This window comes from Psammomys obesus, unplaced genomic scaffold (assembly GCF_907164565.1).
Source record: "Psammomys obesus unplaced genomic scaffold, mPsaObe1.curated_primary_1811, whole genome shotgun sequence".
Lineage (NCBI taxonomy): Eukaryota > Metazoa > Chordata > Mammalia > Rodentia > Muridae > Psammomys > Psammomys obesus.
Window position 1 is genome coordinate 7,524,958 of NW_026585987.1, and position 22,331 is coordinate 7,547,288.

At 38.4% G+C, this 22,331-nt stretch overlaps 1 protein-coding gene across 1 annotated transcript in view; it reads right to left on the reverse strand.

Annotated features, from left to right (window-relative positions):
* Cplane1 (ciliogenesis and planar polarity effector complex subunit 1) overlaps positions 1 to 22,331 on the reverse strand; it is an 83,736-nt gene that overhangs the window by 23,130 nt on the left and 38,275 nt on the right. The window contains exons 26-39 of the mRNA XM_055601078.1: positions 21,262 to 22,198; positions 19,169 to 19,311; positions 18,129 to 18,292; positions 17,512 to 17,582; positions 16,790 to 16,869; positions 15,791 to 15,868; positions 13,932 to 14,124; positions 11,337 to 11,618; positions 9,710 to 10,459; positions 7,503 to 7,660; positions 6,259 to 6,388; positions 5,229 to 5,283; positions 3,024 to 3,128; positions 1,730 to 1,801 (exon numbers count right to left, since the gene is read on the reverse strand). Coding sequence (XP_055457053.1) covers positions 1,730 to 1,801; positions 3,024 to 3,128; positions 5,229 to 5,283; positions 6,259 to 6,388; positions 7,503 to 7,660; positions 9,710 to 10,459; positions 11,337 to 11,618; positions 13,932 to 14,124; positions 15,791 to 15,868; positions 16,790 to 16,869; positions 17,512 to 17,582; positions 18,129 to 18,292; positions 19,169 to 19,311; positions 21,262 to 22,198 — 3,218 coding nt within the window. The remainder of the gene's footprint in view (positions 1 to 1,729; positions 1,802 to 3,023; positions 3,129 to 5,228; positions 5,284 to 6,258; positions 6,389 to 7,502; positions 7,661 to 9,709; positions 10,460 to 11,336; positions 11,619 to 13,931; positions 14,125 to 15,790; positions 15,869 to 16,789; positions 16,870 to 17,511; positions 17,583 to 18,128; positions 18,293 to 19,168; positions 19,312 to 21,261; positions 22,199 to 22,331) is intronic.

Here is a 22,331-nt window from a genome sequence, read left to right on the forward strand (position 1 = left end):
AGGAAAGGGGAAAGGAAAGGGGAAAGGAAAGGGGAAAGGAAAGGGGAAAGGAAAGGGGAAAGGAAAGGGAAGGGAAGGAAAGGAAAGGAAAGGAAAGAGGAAAGGAAAGGGGAAAGGAAAGAGGAAAGGAAAGAGGAAAGGAAAGGAAAGGAAAGGAAAGGAAAGGAAAGGAAAGGAAAGGAAAGGAAAGGAAAGGAAAGGAGAAAGGAGAGGAGAAAGGAAAGGAGAAAGGAAAGGAAGAAAGAAGGAAGGAAGGAAGGAAGGAAGGAAGGAAGGAAGGAAGGAAGGAAGGAAGGAAGGAGAAAGAAAGAAGGAAGGAAGGAAGGAAGGAGAAAGAGAGAAAGAAAGAGAGAGAAAGAAAGAAAGATAGAAAGAAAGAAAGAGAAAAAGAGAGAGAAAGAAAGAAAGAAAAGAGAGAAAGAAAGAAAGAAAAAGAGAAAAAGAGAGAAAGAAAGAAAGAAAGCAAGAAAGAAAGAAAAGAAAGAAAGAAAGAAAACAAAAGAAAAGAAAATTCAATCAATTATATTGTAAGTCTGTCTGATTTTCTATAGGAAAATTTATACTCAAAGACAAAAACCTACTTTTCTCACAAATAACATACATACACAATACTATCTAAATTTTGTAAGGAACGTTATTTCCTATTTCTATTTTAAATACATTAAATTATTTTACTTGAGAGAAACATATATATTAGCTACATTTTTAAAACTTTCAATAGTTTATTGTTGGTATAATGTTCTTTTGGAATGTATACACTTTACCTTTGTTCATTCAAATGCTGATTTCTCTCCCCCACTCTCTGGTTTCAATCTGGACATTGATTGCACTGTGATACTTATTCTAAGCATCACCTGTCTCAATTTTATGTAAACATGCCAAAATAAAGCAACCAGCCATAATGTTGAGCAATGGAAAGGAAGAAGGAAGAGAGGGAGGAGCCAGAGGACAGGAAGGTGGGAGGCAAAGGGGGAGAGAGGGCAAGAGGCTGGGAGAGCAGAGGCAGAACAGTGGTCTTGGAATGACGTAGAAAATGAACCGGGCCTAAGATTTCACAAAAAGCAAGTATATAATCTAAATGTTAGGAAACTGAGGGCTTGGAGGTTTAGGATGGAGTAACTATTGCCCAGCATTGTCTTCTAGGTTAATTAAATAAATCCCAGTCTCTGTGTGGTGATTTGGTTATACAGCTGTTTAGGACTAACAGCAGCATTACTAAAAGATTAACAGTAAATTTTAACAGCAACTTAAAACAGTTTATTTTCACTTAGATATAATTCATACTCTTAAAACGGATTTAGAATAGTCATAGGGCTCACTGTTAACTTTTACAGTTTAAAATGTTTTAACATCTGAATTTTACTAGTTAACTGCAGCTTATTCAACAATAAATACAGAGGCTTACCACTACAGAAGTAAACAGACAGCTCAACTCTATGCTTTTGTTCTAGGACCCAAATCTACTTTTATAACATTTTGTTTTTAATAAAGTATTACTTTAAATGAAATGCATGTCATACTGACTTTACTGAAAAACTGCTAACAAAGATTGAACTTAAATCATAGGTTAGCATTAAAATCCGAGAAAAATTTAAATTGTCATCCTATCTTTATGAAGCTGCTTGCTTGGTTAAGCTGTCATTTCTAAGGGATAGAGTGACTTTAGCTTTGGCATTAATGCAGATATAACTTAAGGCAAACAAACTCAGAGAACAAAGAAATCACACACCTGTGTTCGCAGAAATGATTTGTTGATTTTTGCCACTTTCAGAATCAGCTTCTTGGGAAGTGACTTCCTTATCTTGTAGTAAATTCAGATATACGAGGGAAAAAAAGAAAGAATTTCACAAACACAGGGAAATTAAATATATAAGTGCAGATAATTTGATAGTATTTATAAAAGGTAATGGGAAAATAAATTGCCAGCTTAATTTAGTTTTTAAACAGTATCACTGTAGATTTTATTTTATTTAACTCTGAGACATGGTCTTACTACATAATAACCCTGGCTGACCAAACTTATTATGGTGATCAGAGATCCCCTGAGGCTACCTCCTGAATGCTAGCATGAGCCACCATGCCAGATAAGATCCCGACCCTTTTAGCTATCCTGGGTTTTTTTATTTTTCCATATGAAGCTGACGATTGCTCTTTCAAGGTCTGTAAAGATTTGTGTTGGAATTTTGATGCTAATTGCACTGACTCTGTAGATTGCTTTTGGCAGGATGACCATTTTTACTATGTTAATCCTACTGATTTATGAGCATGGGAGATCTTTCCATCTTCTGACATCTTCAATTTCCTTCTTCAAAACTTGAAGTTTCTGTCATATAACTCTTTTACTTAATTAGAGTTACACCAAGATTTTTTTTTATATTTGTGGGTATTGTGAAGGGTGTTGTCTCCCTAATTTCTTTCTCAGACCGCTTATCATTTATGTAAAGGAGGGCTACTGATTTTCTGGAGTTAATTTTGTATCCAACCACTTTGCTGAAGATATTTATCAGCCGTGGGAGTTCTCTGGTTGAATTTTTGGGGTCACTTAGGTATACTATCATATCATCTGCAAATAGTGATACTTTGACTTCTTCCTTTCCAATGTGTATCCCCTTGATCTCATTTAGTTGTCTTATTGCTCTAGCTAGGACTTCAAGTATTATGTTGAAGAGATACGGAGAGAGTGGGCAGCCTTGTGTTGTCCCTGATTTCAATAAATTGCTTTAAGTTTCTCTCTATGTAATTTGATGTTGGCCATAGGCTTGCTGTATATTGCCTTTATTATGCTTACATTTGCACATTGTATCCCTCATCTCTCCAAGACTTATAACATGAAGGGGTGTTGGATTTTTTTTCAAAGGCTTTTTTAGCCTCTAATGAGATGATCATGTGGGCTTCTCCACCCTGCCCCCCAGCTTGTTTATATGGTGGATTCTACTGATGGATTCTCTGGTCCTCTGCTGCTCTTAACCTGTGAGCTATGTCTCCAGCTACTAAGTGCACTTTTTAATTTTTAAAGTATTTACCTGGGTCTGTGTTTGTACTTGCATCATGATGTCCCACAGCTTTCTTATGCACAGAGGCTATAAAATGCAGTCCAGCTGAAGTATTAATATCAGCTTCTAACATTTCTTAAAGATAACAAAACACAGAAAGCAGTCATTGAAAGCAAACATGTTGTTAGAAGCACATTAACTAGAGGCGGGAGTTAGAATGTTATCAAAGTGTACTTTCTACATGAGCTGTTATAGAAACTACATCTTAAAGACACAGTGAATCAAACCCACATATACATTGTACATCATGCCCACAAACCTAGAGCCTTCTGCTCTAGCAAAGGAAGATCCAGTAGAAGCAATGTGATGAGATCATTATTGTAGAAAATCCACTCCATCCAAAGTGTGGAAAGTAGATTTGAATGAATAAAACTAAAGACAATTAGATAAGGCTTGTGTAGCAGTATTACAGAGGAGGTAAGAAAGGCTAAGAATGATTACTGGGTAAGAAGGGAGAGCAAAGGGTAGAATGTGGGTTTTTTGTTGTTGTTGTTGTTTTGTTGATATTAATATAATGGAGTTAGAGAACATTATAGGAAAAGAAAACAGTTTGGGCAGGAAAGATAATGAATTCCAACTCTATGAGTTACAAGTGGACTTTTCCCACGCAGAGGAACTCTGCAGGATCAGAATCAACGTCCTATTTATATTATGGCAGTCTGAATTAGATGGAGATTCTAAAGGGAGATGGCCCAGGAAGTCAAGGTAAGTAAGAGAGTAACAACATGGCATGTTGTGGCATTAATAAACGTATGTTCAGTCTTTGTTCTTAGTTCCAGGAAGTTTTCTATTCCTTTAGAATAAGGCATATATCTTAAATAAAAGTGAGCTTTTTATTCATAGGGACCCTGTTGATCATACCAGGGTTTATGCTAATGAGGGATCCTGGCAGATCTCTAAACAGCTTCAGGGTCCAGGCTGGTCACCAGAGGAACCAACTACATGGTTAAAGGGTTAGCACCTACTGTAAGGGAGGTGAAGGCACTAAAGATTCAGTTCCATGAATGACTTAATTAAGTATACAGAGAATCACAGAAATGTTGTTGTGTAAAAAACAATACACATCCACTGGTGTACTTCACAAGTCATTCATTAAAAAATGGCATAATACAAATGACACTGTTCTGAACTGACTCTTACATTTTTAACATACATGTACTTTCTATGACAAATTCAATGTTGGGCATAATCTCCCAAAATTTCCATATTTAGACCTTTTTCTATTCTATTTGACATTCTAATTAACTGTATCAGTCTACTGCAGAGCTTGAAAAATTTTCTCTGTAGCAATTCCTCTACTTTGCTATGGTCTGAAAACCTTGAGATGTTATGATACAGTAAGACTTGATTCATAAAAGCAGGCATGGTCTAGATCAGGCCTTGGTGTCAACCATTAATCTACTGGATAAAAAACGAAGTACCCTCTACCATGTCAAACAGAATAGGAAAGTAATTATGGTGGTTTGAATAAGAATGCCCCCATAGAAAAATATATTTGAATGCTTCGTTTCCAGGGAGTGGAACTATTTAAAAGGATTAGAAGGATTGGGAAGTACGGCCTTGTTGGAGGCAATGTGTCACTTAGGGTAGGCTCTGACGTTTCAAAAGCCCATATCAGCTTTGTTTCTTTCTGTGCTTGTCGCTCAGGATGTGGCTCTCAGCTGCTCTTCTAGAGCCATGTTTGTCACCATTCTCCCTACCATGATAAGAGTGGACTGACCTGTCAACGTAAGCAAGACCCATGTAAATGCTGTCTCTTTTACGAGTTTCAATGCCAGGTGGTGGTGGCACACACCTTGAATCTCAGCACTTGGGAGGACCTCTGGGTGGGAAGTCAGCCTGATTTACAGAGTTCCAGGACAGACTACACAGAGAAACCCTGTCTTGAAGAATAAAAAGCAAACAAACAAGAAGAGTGTGATGATGTATCTTCACATCAATATTCTTCTCCTCCTCCTCCTCTTTTTCTGTGACAGGGTTTCTGTATATAGCTCTGACTGTCCTGGATCTTGAACTATAGACCAGGATGGCCTCAAACTCAGAGATCTGCCTGCCTCTGCCTCCCAAGTGCTGGGATTAAAGGTGTGCACCACCATGTCCAGCCTTACTACATTATTGCTATAAAGCTGACGTAACACTGAACTTAGACACTACATTAATCATTTGTATACATACCAAAAGGAATGTCAAATTTATCCAAAGGCTGAGAATCATGATGTCCTAGGTGTTCCTAAATGAAGTCCAAAATAGTCAATCTATTAATAATTCAAGGGCATTTATTATTTTGGAAAAATAATAAAGACTGAATTTTTAGTTACAGGTTTAGCTTCTGTCATTTTTGTATAAAATTTTGTAAAAATAACTGTCAAAGAAACTGTACAAGAGTTAATGAGATCTACAAGTTGAGTAATGAAAAATAGTATTACTAGTTTAAGAACTTACTAATATGCACAAGTCTCCACAAGAGATTAGACCTGACACTCAAACTGTAGCCCTATCCTGCTAAAGTATTTTCTTATTGTTGTTATTGTTTTGTTTTTTGAGATAGGGTTTTTCTGTGTAGCCTTGGCTATCCTGGACTAGTTTTGTAAACCAGGCTGGCCTCAAACTCAGAGATCTGCCTGCCTCTGCCTCCCAGTGCTGAGATTACAGGCATGTGCCACTGCACCTGGTTTCCTGCTAAAGTCTTTAATGGACTCAAAACACATTTTCATTAAGTGTCTCCAGACATGCTCATGAGGATTCAATAAAAAAGCATGGCTTTAAAAATATACATAAATGAAATTATGTATCTCTTTTAATGTTTTTTTCCAAACCGGATGAATGCTTAGAGAGATATGATTTATAATATAGGTTATATAATAAATCTATCTGGATAACTCTGGAGTCACTCAGCCTTTGATAGAAAATGATAATATCATACATCATGAGCATGAAGACAAGAGAAAAAGCCCAGAGTGACATCATACACAACCATGTCAGCAGGCAGATGCACTGAGCTGCAGTTTTCAGTTTGCCATTCAATTGTTTTTCACCTCCATAAATGAGTGTGTCCATTTGTGGAGGGACTCAGCTCTTGTGTACTATGACGCCAGACCATCCAAACCACAGCCTGAAACTTCCGTCAACCAGGCTACACAGCCACAAAGGAATTCCGAACTGTCCCATGCAAGTTAGGGAAAAACCTACTGGAGCTCTCCTGTACCTTGGGGTCCATGATGACTTCTGACTCATTACTAATGAGAGAATCCTCTGGTCGGAAACTAACACTTGGTTTTCTTCTTGGCTTCTGAGCTCTTTCTTCTTGCAGCTCCTTTTTAGCTCGTCTGCTTTGCCTGTTGAAGACAACAGTGTAGAACATGGTTTCCCTTCTAGTAACTCTAGGTTCTCATTTGTGTCTTGCTACATGAAAACAACTGTGGAAAATCCATTTCACTAAGATTTAATTAAACCAACAGGACATTCTGATAGATACAAACAGTTACAGGTGACACTGAATTAAGTATTCTGATTTGGACTAGAATCTGGAGATAGATTTATACCTTCGAAGCCATTTCCAAACTCTCACTGTTGCATTTTAGAAGCTGGTGCCAGAAGCCCTATGAAAAACTTCCACTAAGACCTAGGAAGAGACTAAATAGAAAACTCAGCAAGGAGAGCTCAAAAGCAGACAGGACAGCATTGGGAACTAGTTTATGGTACACATAAAGTACCATCAACACATTCTAAACACCACCGCAGGACAAAGACTACACTAGTGGTGCAGTCCTGGCGCACACCTTTATTTCCAGCACTTGGGAGGCACAGGCAGGCAGATCTCTGAGTTTGAGGCCACTACAGAGTGAGTTCCTAGGACAGCCCAGGACAGCCAAGGCTACACAGAGAAACCCTGTCTGAAACCAAACCAAACCAAACTAAAACAAAACAGGACTATGCTAGGTGCTCTTCGTTTTTTGATCCAGTAGAGTAATAGTAGACATCATGGCCTGATCTAGACCATGACTGCTTTTATCAATCAAGACTTACTGTACCATAATATCTCAAGACATGCATACTTCTCAGTGCCTTGCAACATTTCTATCATCACCAACTCTCCTATCTTGTAACAATTTGGAGGATACATGGTAAAGTTATTAAAAATAAATGATGGTTCAAAGTGTTTAGCTATACATGGAATTTTATCTGATCCCAAAGATTTGTGCTACAAAACATAATTGTTCACTCTGTTATAGAAACATGGAAAAAAAACATTCCAGCCCATGAAAGGTAAGAAAGAAACTTTAAGAAAAATAGTATTTCTTTCCTCACTGTGATACGAGTTTAAACACAGGGAAACAAACAAGGAAACTACCAATTACACAGAATTGTGCCCTAGGAAGGCACTGAAACACAGCCATCTTTATGACTCTGGTATACAACTTACCAGTGAACACTTCATTCAGAACTTACCTCTTCTTTCCTTGTGTTATTTTAGATGCTTCCACATTGACCTTTAGAAGCTGAAGATAAGCAGAATCACCTTGTTCAAATACATTATGTGCTAGTTTTTGTTGGCTTCTCTTAAATGCCATGAGGTTTTCAAGTGGGATAAGTTGGGGCTTCTTATACTACAGAAAGAGAACAACAAATCAAATACACACGTATGGTGAAAAAAAAAAAAAGAAAACATTTGTTTAAATTAAACTAAGACACATTCAGAATACAAAATTCAATGAATGGACAGGAAGAATGAATATCCATCTCAGACAATTAGAGGGCTGTTAGCGTTTCATATGTCTTTTTTGCTTTTTCTCCTGGAGACTGAGTCACAGGGTCTTGAACATGCTAAGTCAGTGCTCAGCCAGTGAGCTGCATCCTTGGCCCTCAACTGGGTCACCCTAAAATCCTCATCTCCTAACATGCGTTTCCATATAAAATCTTCCTCCCTGTGAGAAAATATAATATTCATGGCTTTTAATTAAATGATGTCTGATGTAGTGCTTAAAGACTATAGATGGAGTGGGCATATCAGATTCTGATAATCCCTAAACAGGGTCAGAAGAACTTGGATTTTGGCACATTATTCTAATGAAAAACTTTTAAAATTATTCTCAAAATACTAAAATTTCCATATCTTTAATGCCCTCTTATGTCCATGATATGTTGAAAAAGGGAGGAATGGTGACTACTTCTTCTAATGACTGACCATTTCTCTTCACAGTAGAATCTGCGAGCAGTAAAGTACACCACAGAACAAATTATTCCATTACTACCCTAGCATGGCACTACTAACTGACAAAGTTAGAAGGTAAGCAGTCTGAGCTTCATATATCAGAAGTGTCTTGAAAGGAATTTAGTGTATTTATAAAGCTACTGTCTCGTTACATAGAATGCTATCGACAAGCTGGTATATACTTAAAGACTTATCTGAGACAGACTTGAGGATTATTGTATCACAATTGCTAGAAACTTCAAACACACCATATGCACTTGCTACACACACACACACACACACACACACACACACACACACACACACAGAACCTGGTAAATTTATTTTCCTTATATCTTCTTTGTGCAGGAAAAAAAATATGTATAAAGAGTGTAAATTAAATTCTGGTAGTTTTACAAAATACCTAAAACATTTAAAATAAATGACTTTTATGCTATTGTCTGTAACAGAAGAATTACCTTTTTTTAAAGATTCATTTATTACATATACAATGTTCTGTCTACATGTACACCTGCACACCACAAGTTCTTGGATTAAAGGTGTGTGTTAGGGCTAAACTACCAAACAATAAACAGGGTTTTGTATTGCTTTAAGATTTATTTATATAGTGTTCTGCCTGCACATTAGAAGAGGGCACCAGATCTCATTCTAGATGGCTGTGAGCCACCATGTGGTTGCTGGGAACTGAACTTAGGACCTCTGAAAGAACAGCCAGTGTTCTTAAACTGAGCCATCTCGCCAGCCCCAGAAGAATTATCTTAAGAAATGAACTGACAAAACAGTTCAGCAAGTAAAAGTGCTGCCTAGCTCAGTGACTTGAGTCTGATTCCCAGAACCTACAGGATAGGACTAGTCCACAAAAGCTGTCCTCTAACATCAAATGTGTGCTCTTGGCATGCACAGGAGTGCACACCGTGCTGGATAGTTTGTATCAAGTTGACAATATATAAAGTCATCTGAGAGTAGGGAATCTCACTTAAGGAAATGCCTTCAAAAGACTGGGCTGTAGGCAAGCCTGTAGGGCATTTTCTTAATTATTGATTAATGGGGGAGGGCCCAACCCATTGTGACCGGTGCCCATCCTGGGCTGGTGGTCCTGGGATCTATAAGAAAATAGGCTGAGCAAACCATGATCAGCAAGCCAGTAAGCAGCATCTTTCTATGGCCTCTGCATTAACTTCTGCCTCCAGGTTCCTGTCCTGCTAGAGTTCCTGTCCGGACTTCTTCCAATGATGAAAGCAACGTGGACATGTAAGCCAAATAAGCCCTTTCCTCCCCAAGTTCCTTTGTTCATGGTGTTTTATCTCAACAATACTAACCCTAAGAGACATACCCAAAATAAATTGATGTCAAAACATGTTCTAGAGGTCTTATAGAACATACAGTCTTACAGCATAGGAAAACAGGACTCATCTTTTCAGTCAACACATTAAAAAGTCATTACCGTATTCTCTGGGGGCAAGCATGAATGAAGTAATGATAGCTGTGGATATTTTTTTCCTTCTGTGTCAGATTTGGTAGGTACTGAGGGAAATCTATTTGATGCTCCTGATGGTGTTGAGAATACATGAGGAGGCTTAAATTGCAAATGTAATAAAGGAAGTCCAAAAGAATTCTGAGGAGCTGTCTCAGGGTGCCCTGGTTTAACATCAAATACATTTTCTGGCTTTAGAAATACTGATGAATCCTGCTGAGGAGTCAAGTATTGTTGTCCAACATACTGATCCAAGTTCACAGGCTTAGGCATATTTGTGAGAACGGCCTCTGCCTTTTTCCTGGCTTCAGCATTGCAATGGCTTGGATCTGAATGAGATGAAGAAGTGGTGTGCACTATTCTCTGAGACAGAGGAGGTTGGCAAGAATCAGATAATCCCCAAGCCTCTTTTGGTTGGGCCTGAGGCCTGAAAGGAACTTCTGGAATTTTTCCTAGAGGTAAGGAAAGGGACTTGAATTCATGCTTGGGCTGAAAATGAAGCAAAGGAAAGCCACTGCCAGGAGTGCTGGTTTGGGCAGGTGGAATCAACTGAGGCATCTTCTGGACAGTAGTTGGCGTGTGCAAAAGCTGGAGGCCAGTATCTCCAGCAGGAGCATGAAAACATGAAGTGGGTGCAATGCTCAGAGATGCTCCAGTTTGTCCTCTCATCTTAGGCTGGCCAGCTAACTGACACAATGGAATACTCCCATGTGGAATATCCTGAAAGAAAAACAGTGTGTAATTTTAAATATATTATAAATGCCTTAGATTGTAAATGAGATTCAGTATGATTTGAACAGATAGTATATTAGAAAAATTACTAAAATAAAATTTATTCAAATAACAAAAAGCTGAGTAGGACATACATACTACAAATGATTAGCTTTGTCAATTTGACAAAACCTAGAACCACCAGGGAAAACTTCTGTCTGCACTGAGCTGGCCTGCAGCCATGTCTGTGGAAGACTGTCTCACTTAAGTTAACTGGCATGAAAAACACAGACCCTAGTTCATGGCACAATTCGCTAGCAATGGGGTCCCAAACTGAGTAAAAAAGGAGAAATGGAGCTGAGCAGAATCAAGCACATGAGGCATGCATTCATCTCTCTGCTCTTGACTGGGGATGTGACTATATGCTTCAATTCCTTCTACTGTACCCTCCAATAATGGACCATAGCCTAGAAATATAAAGCTGAAATACACCCTTTCTGCTCCAACTTGCTTTCTGTCAGCATATTATATAACAAGGACAGAAATAAACCCAGAATAGAATGTCAGAGTGCATGTGCAGGTAGAGGCCATAGGACTGCCTTGGCTGTCATTCTTCCAGTGCCAGCCACAGTTTTTTCGCTTTGTTTTTGTTGTTGCTGTTGCTTTAAAACAAGGGATCTCATCAGCCAAGAACTCAGCAAGTAGGTTAGGCTCCTGCCAGTGAGCCCCAGGGATCTGACAGTCACTACCTCCAGAGCACTGAGATTGTAAGTGTGCACCACCACACCTGTCTTTTTTAAACATTAATTCTGGGAAATGAACGCAAGCACTTTGCCAGCTGAGTTATTTCTTCAGTCCTAACAGTGGCTTTGTGGGAATTAATTACCTGTGTGTCTCCATTACTGTCCTTATCAGGTTGGCTAACCCTTTCATGGTCTGGTGAGCTATTCTTGCCAGACTCCCTGGTGCACTCTCCCATGGACTGTGGTTTAGCGGAAAATCTCTGCCTGCTGTTGACTTCAATATGACCACTCCTTGTGGGGTTTGATACTTGGCTTTCCCCAAAATGCACAGACTGAACCTGCTGAAGAAGTCGATGCATGTCTGGGAGATTAGCAACGGATGGTCCTACTATTTGCATTAGGCTCAAGAAATTGATCTGTTGTAGCTAGAATAAAACAAAAATAAATGAAAAGATAAGGTATCAGCAAGAGCCACATTCTCAAATGCTGAGCAGGAAACTAAAGCAGGGAAGCTTTTTTAAAAGGGAGAAATATACGTTTAACTTCCTGTCATCTTGGGACATGAATTCTAACTCAGGAAAGAGAGGGGACTATTAGCACAACTAACTTACATAAAATGTTGAGGGGTAACCTACTGGAGTGAGAGGATGCTTCAGAATAAGTGTGTTTTGAATAAGTTTCAGAATAAAAGAGAGCAAAGTGAGGAAGAGTGAGGAACTCTCTTTCTGAACTGAACATCACATCTTACCTGTGCTGAGCATTTAAAAAACTTTAGTTTCTAATGGAGGAACAGATGACTTTATGTTGGTGGGAGTGGGAGCTGTGGCTTTAAGAATCACTTTCAAGTCGGATGTATAGAAAATAGCATACATAACAGCAGTCACCGTATTGTGTCTGTATTTCTATGTAGATACCTATCTGTCTATAAACGTGCATGTGTGAGTTGAATGTAGTGTATGTATCTGTGCACCAATGCAGGTGGACCTGTTAGCTGCATACATCTGTAGGGGCCAAAGATCAACATCCAGTATCTCCCTTCATGTCTCTTCACCTTACTCTTTTTTTTAATTTATTTATTTAGTGTATATGTGTGCTCTATCTGCATGTACACCTGCATGCCAGAAGAGGGCACCAGATTTCTTCTTAGATGGGAATTGAACTCAGAACCTCTGGAAGAGCAGCCAGTGCTCTTAACCGCTGAGCCAATGCTCCAGCTCCTCCTCTCCACCTTATTTTCTGAGACAGGTTCTTTCACTGAACCTGGAGCTGGCAGCTTCAGACAGGCTGGCTGGTCAGTGAGCCCCTGGGATCTACCTGTCTACACCTCCCTAAGCACTGGCTGCTCTCACATGTGTGCTGGGAATCTGAGCACAGGTTCTCATGCTAGCCCCCACTGAACAGTCTTTCCAGGCCACTTTATTTATGCGTTTAAAACAAAACTGATAGCATTTAATGCCCAAATCTGTAAGTGAACTTTAGTAAAGATTTTAAAGGGAAACCAGAATTATATCAAAAGAATGTCTTATAAAACACATATATATTTCAATGAAATATGAAATCCTAAGGATCTAAGGCTGGCTAGAGATACAGAAGTAATGAGACTAAAGTCACATATATTGTGTGGGGCCAAACAATCAAGAGTATATAGTAAACACAGTGGAAGATCTTGTCAAAACAAGAACAAAAACAATGGGATGAGGGGTATAAAAAGGACATGCTGAAATTGAATGAATAATGAAAGAAAGCAAAGATGACTCTTTGATTCAATCTTGCATGCACATTAGAATCCATGGAAAACTTGTTAAATATATAGAACACTGAGCGGGTAGAACCCCAGTAACTCATACAACAGTTTGAAAATACTTTTCATGTTCAAGCTGGTAGAGAAGGTAGTATTTCTGAACAGAGGAAGGAACTGGAAGAATAAGGATAAAATCCGTTTCATGGGACATGCTGAAAAGTATTTTCACCACGACTCCTGGGTTCAATGAGAAATTAGCGCCAAAAATCACTAATAGAAAAATGGCATATATATGTATATGTATGTATGATTATCTTTGTGTACATACACACACAAAGATATCTAAGTGAGTATAGACATGAGTAGAGAATTAGAAATGAGGGATATGTTTCGAGAGAAAAAAAGAGGGGCTAGAAAGCTGGCTCAGTGGTTAAGAGCATAGGCTGTTCTTGCAGAGGACCTGAGCTGGTTCCCCCAGCACTCATGTCAGGCAGCTCACAGCTCACCTATACCCCAGCTCTAAGGGATCTGATGATCTCTTCTGGCCTCTGTAGGCAATACACTCACATGCATATACGTCTACACAGACACATACAAACTACTGGTTAAAAGGAAACAATGTGCACAGGTGGGAAAAAAGATAGTGGAAATCAAAGTGATCACTTGGGCTGGGTGGTCTATGGAATGAGCTCCAGAACAGCCAGGGCTATACAGAGGAACCCTATCTTGAAAGGAAAATACATTTGGGTTTTACTTTTTTTTTTTTTTAACCTACTCACACCTCAACTGAAATGCCCAGAAAAGTAAGTCACTGTATTATAGGTAGATGCATCTAGACTATAGATCCAGAGCAGGAGCTTTTCAAATACAAAGACTCATAAGAGCAGAGAAATGCATTCCATTTTGACTATTTAGAAATTCCATTTAGACCATTTCCAGTTTGCTAATTTTAAATTATATATAATGTAAAGATTGACTTGTGTAGCCATATGCTTACCTGAACTAATTTAAACATCTCTTCTTGGAGCATCTGCCTAACAGAGTCACAAGAATCTGTAAACTGAACAGTGAGCTCATCTCCCTGAGTCTTCTGAGGTGTTAGAACAGGTGTTTGGGAAGCAGCATGGGCTCCACTTGAAATGAGGGGTGGAGCTGTGGATGGTTTGTCTTTAAGTTCAGAAATCTGTGCACTGTGGGAAAACATCCAAATAAAAACACACAGTAATCAACACAACAACAACAAAATCCAAAACAATTGGCTACCTATCATCTAAATATTTAGACACAATTTCTCCATGGATTTAAAGGTTATTCAGGTATTTTTCAGGGCTCCCTAACACCCATCATGCAAGTGCCTGCACATGCTCACGCCCTTGTGTCCTGACAGCATCTGAGTCTGAGATCTACACAATCATCCTTATTAATGGTACTTAGGAATAAAATTCTCACTAAAATTAACAACAGAACATAGTTAAGACAAAAAAAAATTATTAAAAATGTTTATTTTTAGGGTTATTAGCACAAATGACTCTGATAATAATTATTAAACACAAAACCACAAAACTGTGAACATTTCATTTCCAAACGAACCACAGTTTCCATCATAATAAACCATAACCAAGATACTTAAATTTAAAACTAAAAATTAAAGACCAAAGCAATTTCTTTGGTCTTGGTTTTGGTTTTTTGTTTGTTTGTCTGGGTTGTTTTTTTTTTTTTTTAACAAAACAATTATCGAGAAATGATTCCTTAAACATAGTAAATCTCCAGTATTTTATTTCCTCTCCCCCTACCCCTATCCCTTCCTTCAATAGGGCCTCTTTATATAGTCCTGGCTAACCTGGAGCTCACTAAGACCACCAGGTTGGCCTTAAGTTACAGAGCTCTTGCCTGTGTCTACATCCCAAGGGCTGGGATTAAAGGCATGTGCCTCTACACCTAGCCTTTCAGTATTTTCTAAGCAAATAAACTTCATAAACTAAATAAGTGAAGAGGCAAGTATAATATTCAAATTTTCTGTTTCCAAACAGAAAAAAAAAAAAGCATACAAAACTGCATATAGATTTGAATTTACATTCATCCCCTTTCAGCACTATTATTTTCTCTTTGGTGTGCAATGAGCATGCTTAAAAACAAAGCTGCCCTTATGTGGTAAATCTATGAAAACAGACATTATAACTGATGCGACAATTCTTATACACCTTCACTGGGCTCTACTTTCATCAGCTAGCAAGGAGATCAATTCTGAGAATTTTTTTCATACAAAATTGTACTGAATTTTCCTTCTAACTTGGCAAATTTTCTAAGCCTTCTGATTAACTTCTATAGAAGAAACTAAAAAGACAAAATAGATAAACCTAAAGAGAATGAAGTTTTCAGCACAGCAGCCTGACCTCTCTCTTCCGTTCTCAGGAGCTAATGATAGGGGAGGATGGTCCTGGGTTAAGGGTAGCTCAGAGGTAGACAGCTTATCTGCCTGAGGCTTCAGGTCCAACACCCAGTACAGCAAAATGAAGGAAAGAATACTAAAATGAGCTAAAAGCATTTCTTATGCTATTATGAATCAGAAGATGAACAGGATCAACATTTCAATAATATATCTAATTCTTTTTATTTCCTGAAAAGCCTATCCCAACATAGTTCCCCATGTCTTTAAAACAGATATAGGAAAATCTGTAAATAATTAACTGGGGTGTCAAAACCTGGTGCCTATGTTGCTCTTCCAATGCATCATATTACTTTTGCTTATTTCCTCAGTTTTTAGTACAAACATTTGGCAATTATTTCATACTGGCACAGGAGGCATAGTCTCTTATTTTTAAAACATGATTTCAAAATTGTATAGTAGATACTTACCTAGAAGTTTTTGAATTTGCATCTATACAAAATGAATGAGAAGTGGTATGTTCAGAATTTGACAAGGCTTCAATCATACTACAAATAAAAATAAGTGATTAAGAGAAAGATACCCTTTACACTTTCAAAGGAGCACATGAAGTATTGCTCCACCACCTCAGAATGCAGCCCTCTAATAGTGCTGTAATGTTTAGCTCATAATCACAATCTGTTTACACTGGTCTCCATAGCAATTAGTGACAGATTCAAACAACAGCCAAGACTCGATGACTTAATATACAACCCAAGCAGCACTGATTGATCAGCAACAAAAATACAAACTAAAACTAGGGGACATGAAGTCAGCTATGACCCATATTTCTAAAAAATAAGCAGTACTTTACTCAAAGAATCTACTGATGCATTTAAACCATAAAGACTAATTTTTACAAATATAAGGATCTCTAACTTACAATGGTGTCACAGGGCACTAATTTATTCTTTAGTGGACAGAAGATACAGCTTTGTAAAGTACTTGTCCATCATGTGTAAGGCCCTAGAAACAATCCACAGCACCTCAAAGGAAAAGGTTCAGCTAGGTGTGGCGGCTCATGCCTTTAGTCATGACACTTAACACTTGACAGGATGATAATCCTAGTGTTATGGTTTAAATGAGAAAGGGCCCCAAAGGCTCAAATGTTTGAAGGCTTTCTCTCCAATTAGTTGGAGGAACTGTGGCCTTCGTGGAGGTGTGTCACTGAGGACGGGCACTGAGGTTGAGGTTTCAAAAGCCCACAGCAGGTCTTGTCTCTTTCTCTGTATGTCTCTCTCCCCACATGCTGCCTGTGGATCACGATGTAAGGCTCTCACTACTGCTCCAGCGCCATTATAATCAGACTCTGAAACTATAAGCAAGCATCCAACTAAATGGCTTCTTTTATAAGAGATGCCTTGGAAGTGATGTTTCTTCACAGCAACAGGACAATGACAAAGACACATATCATACTTTCTTTTCCTTACCCTTTCTGTTCTGTCAATTTTGTATCCATATTGGTCTCCAATGGTTCTTTCCTGGGACACTGAACCTCTTCTGTAGAATGCTGTAAAAATCAATAGTGCCCATACCCACAATGAAGAGAAAAAAACAAAAGGATGACTGTTGTTGGGTATTTTGAATTTCACATTAAATACCAGTCTGAAAGCAAGTGACAAAATGAGCCTTAAAAGGCTCAGTCCTGCTGTGACCAAGTCTTTATCCATGTGATTGCCTTTAGCCATCAGTATGAGTTACTAAGTGTTAAAGTAGAAAGGTGAGGTGTTGCCCGTAGACTCTTTTATAAATTACTTGTACATTAACTTATGAAAACCACCACAAAATGAGGAAAAACAAACAGTTTTTGGAACAAGTGTTAAAATAACAGGAAAGGTCTATGTTTTACATAAAAATTTGGTTTTGAGAAAACAAATAATACATAGAAATTGTGAACCACACTTCATGACCAAGGACACGGTCATCACTAACTTGCTGAAGTACATCAGGAAATAGAACATTTCAGTGTCTGAAAGCACTGGACACATAAGAGTAGAATCTCAGAAAAAGAAAAATTCAGCACACAGGTCAGTGCATCTGGGCCAGACAGCAGCTTTGCCTTAACATACAGTACAACGGGATAAGCACACTTAGGTGCAATCTTAACACTAACCCAAAGATACATATTCGTATGTGCTGCTCACTGACCTACCTCTGATAAGAGCTGTGATGCTGGCATGCAGATGGCAGCAAGAGGATCTCTGAGAATCCCAACAGGTCCTTCTAGAAGTATGGAAAATGAAGGGAATGCTGAGCCTTAAAGATAATCTTTTCAGTTTGTCTTTCTCTTCCTAAGATTTAGGGGATATTGCAGGAAACAATATGACATATATTTTCTAACCCCATACAAACACATTTCAAGAATCTCCTAGAGACTACTTCCTCTTCATCAAGTAAATCCCAGGAGAGCCCTGAGAAGCATTGTATCAGTTTGTGTACGTCCAAGTTCCCAGAGTTCTATTCTAAGTGTCACTGCTGGGGAGAGGCTTAGAGGCTTAGAGGCTTAGGAATCAAGAGGCTGATACTCACTACCCGGGCATGGCAAGAGGTTCAGCTCAGAAAGCTACTAACATAAAACTTTCTTGCATTGTCTTAGTTTTATTTGAAAATCAAGTTACAAGTTAATACGCTTTGCATTTCAAAAAATACCACTTAAATCTTTTAGTTTTAGGCTATGTTCTAGACAAACATATTTAAAGGAGTTATTTTAGATGTTATCAAGTATAAATTAGTGACACCAAATGAAAATTATGGTCTACATAAGCTGACCTTCACAGTCTGAGATGTGCATGTCCATTTCATCTTGTGTGAGTGTTTCTACTTCTGAGTGAGTCTCATGAACATCTACAAGTTCTTTCTCAGTTTTATGAGTAACAGGAAGAATCTCATCATCACTTTCTTTCACGTCAGGATTTTCTGCTTCATCTGGCATTCTACTAACGAAAAGGTAGCAATGAAAATTAAAATACACTCTTGAAGACAAACAGCTTCCTTTCATTTAATTTTTTTCCAGCAATGAAAAAAATTCATTTTTATATTTTCTAAGCCTTTTTTTTTTTTACAAAATTTTTTTTACATTTCTGATACATGGAAGGTATTTACTCAAAACATTAGAGTAAATTCAGCTTATCTGAAATTCGTGTCCTCACAAAGGAATCTTCAAGCTTTTGCCATGGTATTCATCATATGCAGGTTACTGTCTCTCCATGGCAATTGTTGTCCATGGCTTAGCTAACAGAGCAGCATTGGTGGGAGGAGGAAGAAGGTCTAAGAAGCATGAACATTGAGGAGGCATGGTCGCTGAATGTGTGTCTCTGAAGAGGATGATGAGACCTGGCCCCTTCCTCTTTCTTTTTTGTTTCCTGGCCAAGAAGTAGTTGGACTTTCCTGCCAAGCCCTTCCATCATGATGTGCTGTCTTACCACAAACCTAAGGCAATAAGGGCACCAACCACAGAGTGGAGCCTTGAACACAGTGGGCAAATAAACCCTTCATACATAAGCTGGCTACCTCAGGTATATAAATATAGTGACAGAAAACTGACCAACAGTTCAAAGAATAATATTGTTCCTAATAATGTTGCCTCATAGTAAAGGGTCTTTCAGGAGGAATTAGTTCCTCCCTCAGAAAAGACATGCTAGACCAATATGGAAAAAACATGGTTTACAGTGAATTGCCAAAAGCACTTCAGGAAACTTACTTTGTGTTCCTATAGATGAAAGAAATGCTCATTCCTTTTACTTTTAAGAGCTCAAGTCTTCTTAAGCCAACAGACTTCACTGAAAAGGAAGGTAGGCATAGTAACTTACTTCCAGATGCTTTGACAACATTCATTCTGGTCACTTCTTTCCTCAGTTATAGCCTGAGCTGCTCCTGCAACCTGAGAGTCAGCATTAGTGTTGCTCTCCCTCTTGGCTGCCACTTCAGACTTGGAGCAATGATTCTCTATCTCCTAAAAACAAAACAAAATAAAACAAATATATATATGTTGTATAGAGTATTAAATCACTTTTTAAAAGCACACTTTTAAATGTTTCATAGAACTGATTAATTCTCCTATACATTCATTATTTGCTGTATTTGTACAGCTAATTATTTGTTTCTAAAAGCAATGGTCAAATCTTTAGTCTACCTGGAAAAAGTAAATCTGACTTCCTAAATAAAGCACAAAAAGAAACCATTCTTCAGCACAGCAGTGGTGGTGCACACCTTTAATCCATCACTTGGAAGGCAGAAGCAGGTGAATCTCTGAGTCCAAGGCCAGCCTGGACAGTGAGTTCCAGGACAGCCAGGGCTAGACAGAAGACTAGAAAAAGAAAAGAAACCATTTCCCCACAGAGTTAACCTATAACAATTCTGTTTTCAGTCCATAAAACAACAATAGTTTTAAAAAATGGAATGTACTCATATTCCTGTTTGCCATTATGATGACATTTGGGAACTGGGAGGATAGCTCTGTCCTCAAATTCCTTGTCATGTAAGTACAAGGACCTGAGTTTGATCCTAGAACTCAAGTAACAAAGCCAGGCATGATAACACACACTAGTAATCCCAGCTGTGAGTAGGCAGAGAGGATCCCTAGGTTCAGTGGCCAGGCAGCCAATTTTCCCAGCAGGTTCCAGGCCAGTGAGAGACCCAGTCTGAAAAAGCTAGATGGACAGCACTTGAGCAATGACATATGAGGTCAACCTCAGTCCTATGTGAACACAGGTGTATACACACTCTGTCTCTCTTCTCTCTCCCTTCTCTTCTCTCACTCCCTCTCCTGCCTCAGGACACATACACAAGATTATTTCATGATTATACAGTGTTAAAAATACGTGCACCTAAAAATACAAGTGATAGTTGCTAAGAACACTGGCTGCTCTTCCAGAAGACCTGGGTTTGATTCCCAGGACCTGCTTCAGAACTCACAACCACCTACAACTCCAGTTCAAAGGATCTAACACCTTCTTCTGGTTTCCTCAGGTGTTGCATGTGTGTAGTGCACAGATATCCATGTAGGCAGAAAGATACACATGAAATAAAAATAAACAGAAAAACTGTAAAACAATACAAATAATGCATTTATTCTGTCTAACTCAGACATACATTACCTAGAAACACAAGTTGCAAAAAAAAACAAGTACTCTCAATTCACATAACTTCCTTAACTTAAGGTAACAGAAACTAAGCCAGGCATGGTGGTGCATGCCTGTAATCCCAGTACTCAGGGAGGCAGAGGCAGGCGGAGCTCTATGAGTTTGAGGCCAGCCTGGTCTACAAAGCAAGTCCAGGACGGCCAGGGCTACACAGGGAATCCCTGTCTCAAAAATAAAAAATAAAATAAAAATAATATGAACTGTTTTTTTTTTTTTAAGGAAAAAAATGCATTGATAGACCACAAAAAATTAATGCACACACATACACACGTTTCTTCAGCACTGTTTTAGGATGAAGGTCTTTGCCACTGACATGCAGAGAAGCTGATCAGCTTTCCACATATGTTTTTCTAAATCAGGGTTTTTGACCTTTGTCTAAGTAAAAACCCAATGCATTTGCTGAAAACTTCAGTAATAAGAACCGAGTGACTTAGTCCCTTTTATCAACCAACACCTGAAACTTAAAAGAGAAAACAATGTGAATGTAAGAGCATTATAATGTCAACGAATTGTTTTCTTCCTTTATACTGTGTATAAACAACATAAAAAATAAAATCCCCGTGGACCCCCTAAAGACATTTTCATTGTAATTTTCCTAAAGAATGAAAGGAATCTTTTTAAAAAAAGAATACACTGGCTAATACAGAATATCACCAACACTGACATTAATTTTCTATTACTTTAACAGATTCTTTAAAGTGCAAACAACAGTTTCAAACTAAAATGATACTTTATCTGTTTTGAGGGGTTCATACAATTACCTTAATAATGCCATTTTTTGCCCTATATGCAGCAGAATAGGATTGTTCCAGAAGCCATAATGAGGTCAGAATGGCAGCTGTAGAGGTCTTTACACGAATTACTGGGCTGTATTTACAGGAAGACCGGGTGACTCCGGAATCACAGAGGAGTCTTCGATCAGACCACCGTATCATCCACTCCACCAGTCTCCCTGCTTCACCGAGCACGTTCTGAAGTGCCGGGGGAAGGTCTTCCTGAGGGCTGCCAGCACTGCACTCAAGTGCTCGGAAATTGTATCTTCCAGTTTTGATGGACTTGGGGATCCAAAAGGAGTGGTTTAATGAGTTCTGCATTAGCGGTTTCTCTTGTTTCTCAGCTTGAATTCTATAAATTGGTTTTTGTTTTAAGCCAAACAATCCCACCTTTCTTTCATTTTTCTTGACTTCAGGTAGAGGGTTCTCTGAACTGCTCGCCAACTGGTTCACTAGTTCTGAAGCTGAAAGTGCCTGGCTTTCTAAATTTCGGACACCCACACTGTCTAGAGAGGACAGTTTTTCAGATTCATGAGACTCAGGAGTGACAACAAAGCAAGAACCAGCTCTATACACATTTTCGCTTCTGGCTTTGCTGTGGCGTCGTTTTAATGTTGTATGCACATCAAAAAGTAAAGAATTAAGTTCGTGTTCTCTAAGGTGCCCAGAAAAGCCTGTCAAAAATGGAATGCCAGGATCACTGGAGCAAATGTCTTTTTCGAGAACATAACTCAAGAAGAGCTCAAGGAAGTTAATATATTCATCATCATCACGCTCAAATTCCCAAACACCAATTGTAGGAAGTGCTTTTTTCCCTAATGTTTCATGATCTTCTTTCCTTTGGGAGTTTTCTTTCTGATTACGCATTTTCGTTTTATCACTGGGCTTACCAACCAATGCTAATTCCATATGATTTGGGGCATGTCTACGGTTAAAAAAAAAAAAAAGATTAACTTAACCATTAATTATTAAAATTGATCTCATAATGGATTTTTAAAACATTTGTATTTTTAAATTTAATCTTTTTTTGTGTTTAACTCCTATCTTTTAAATGAAGT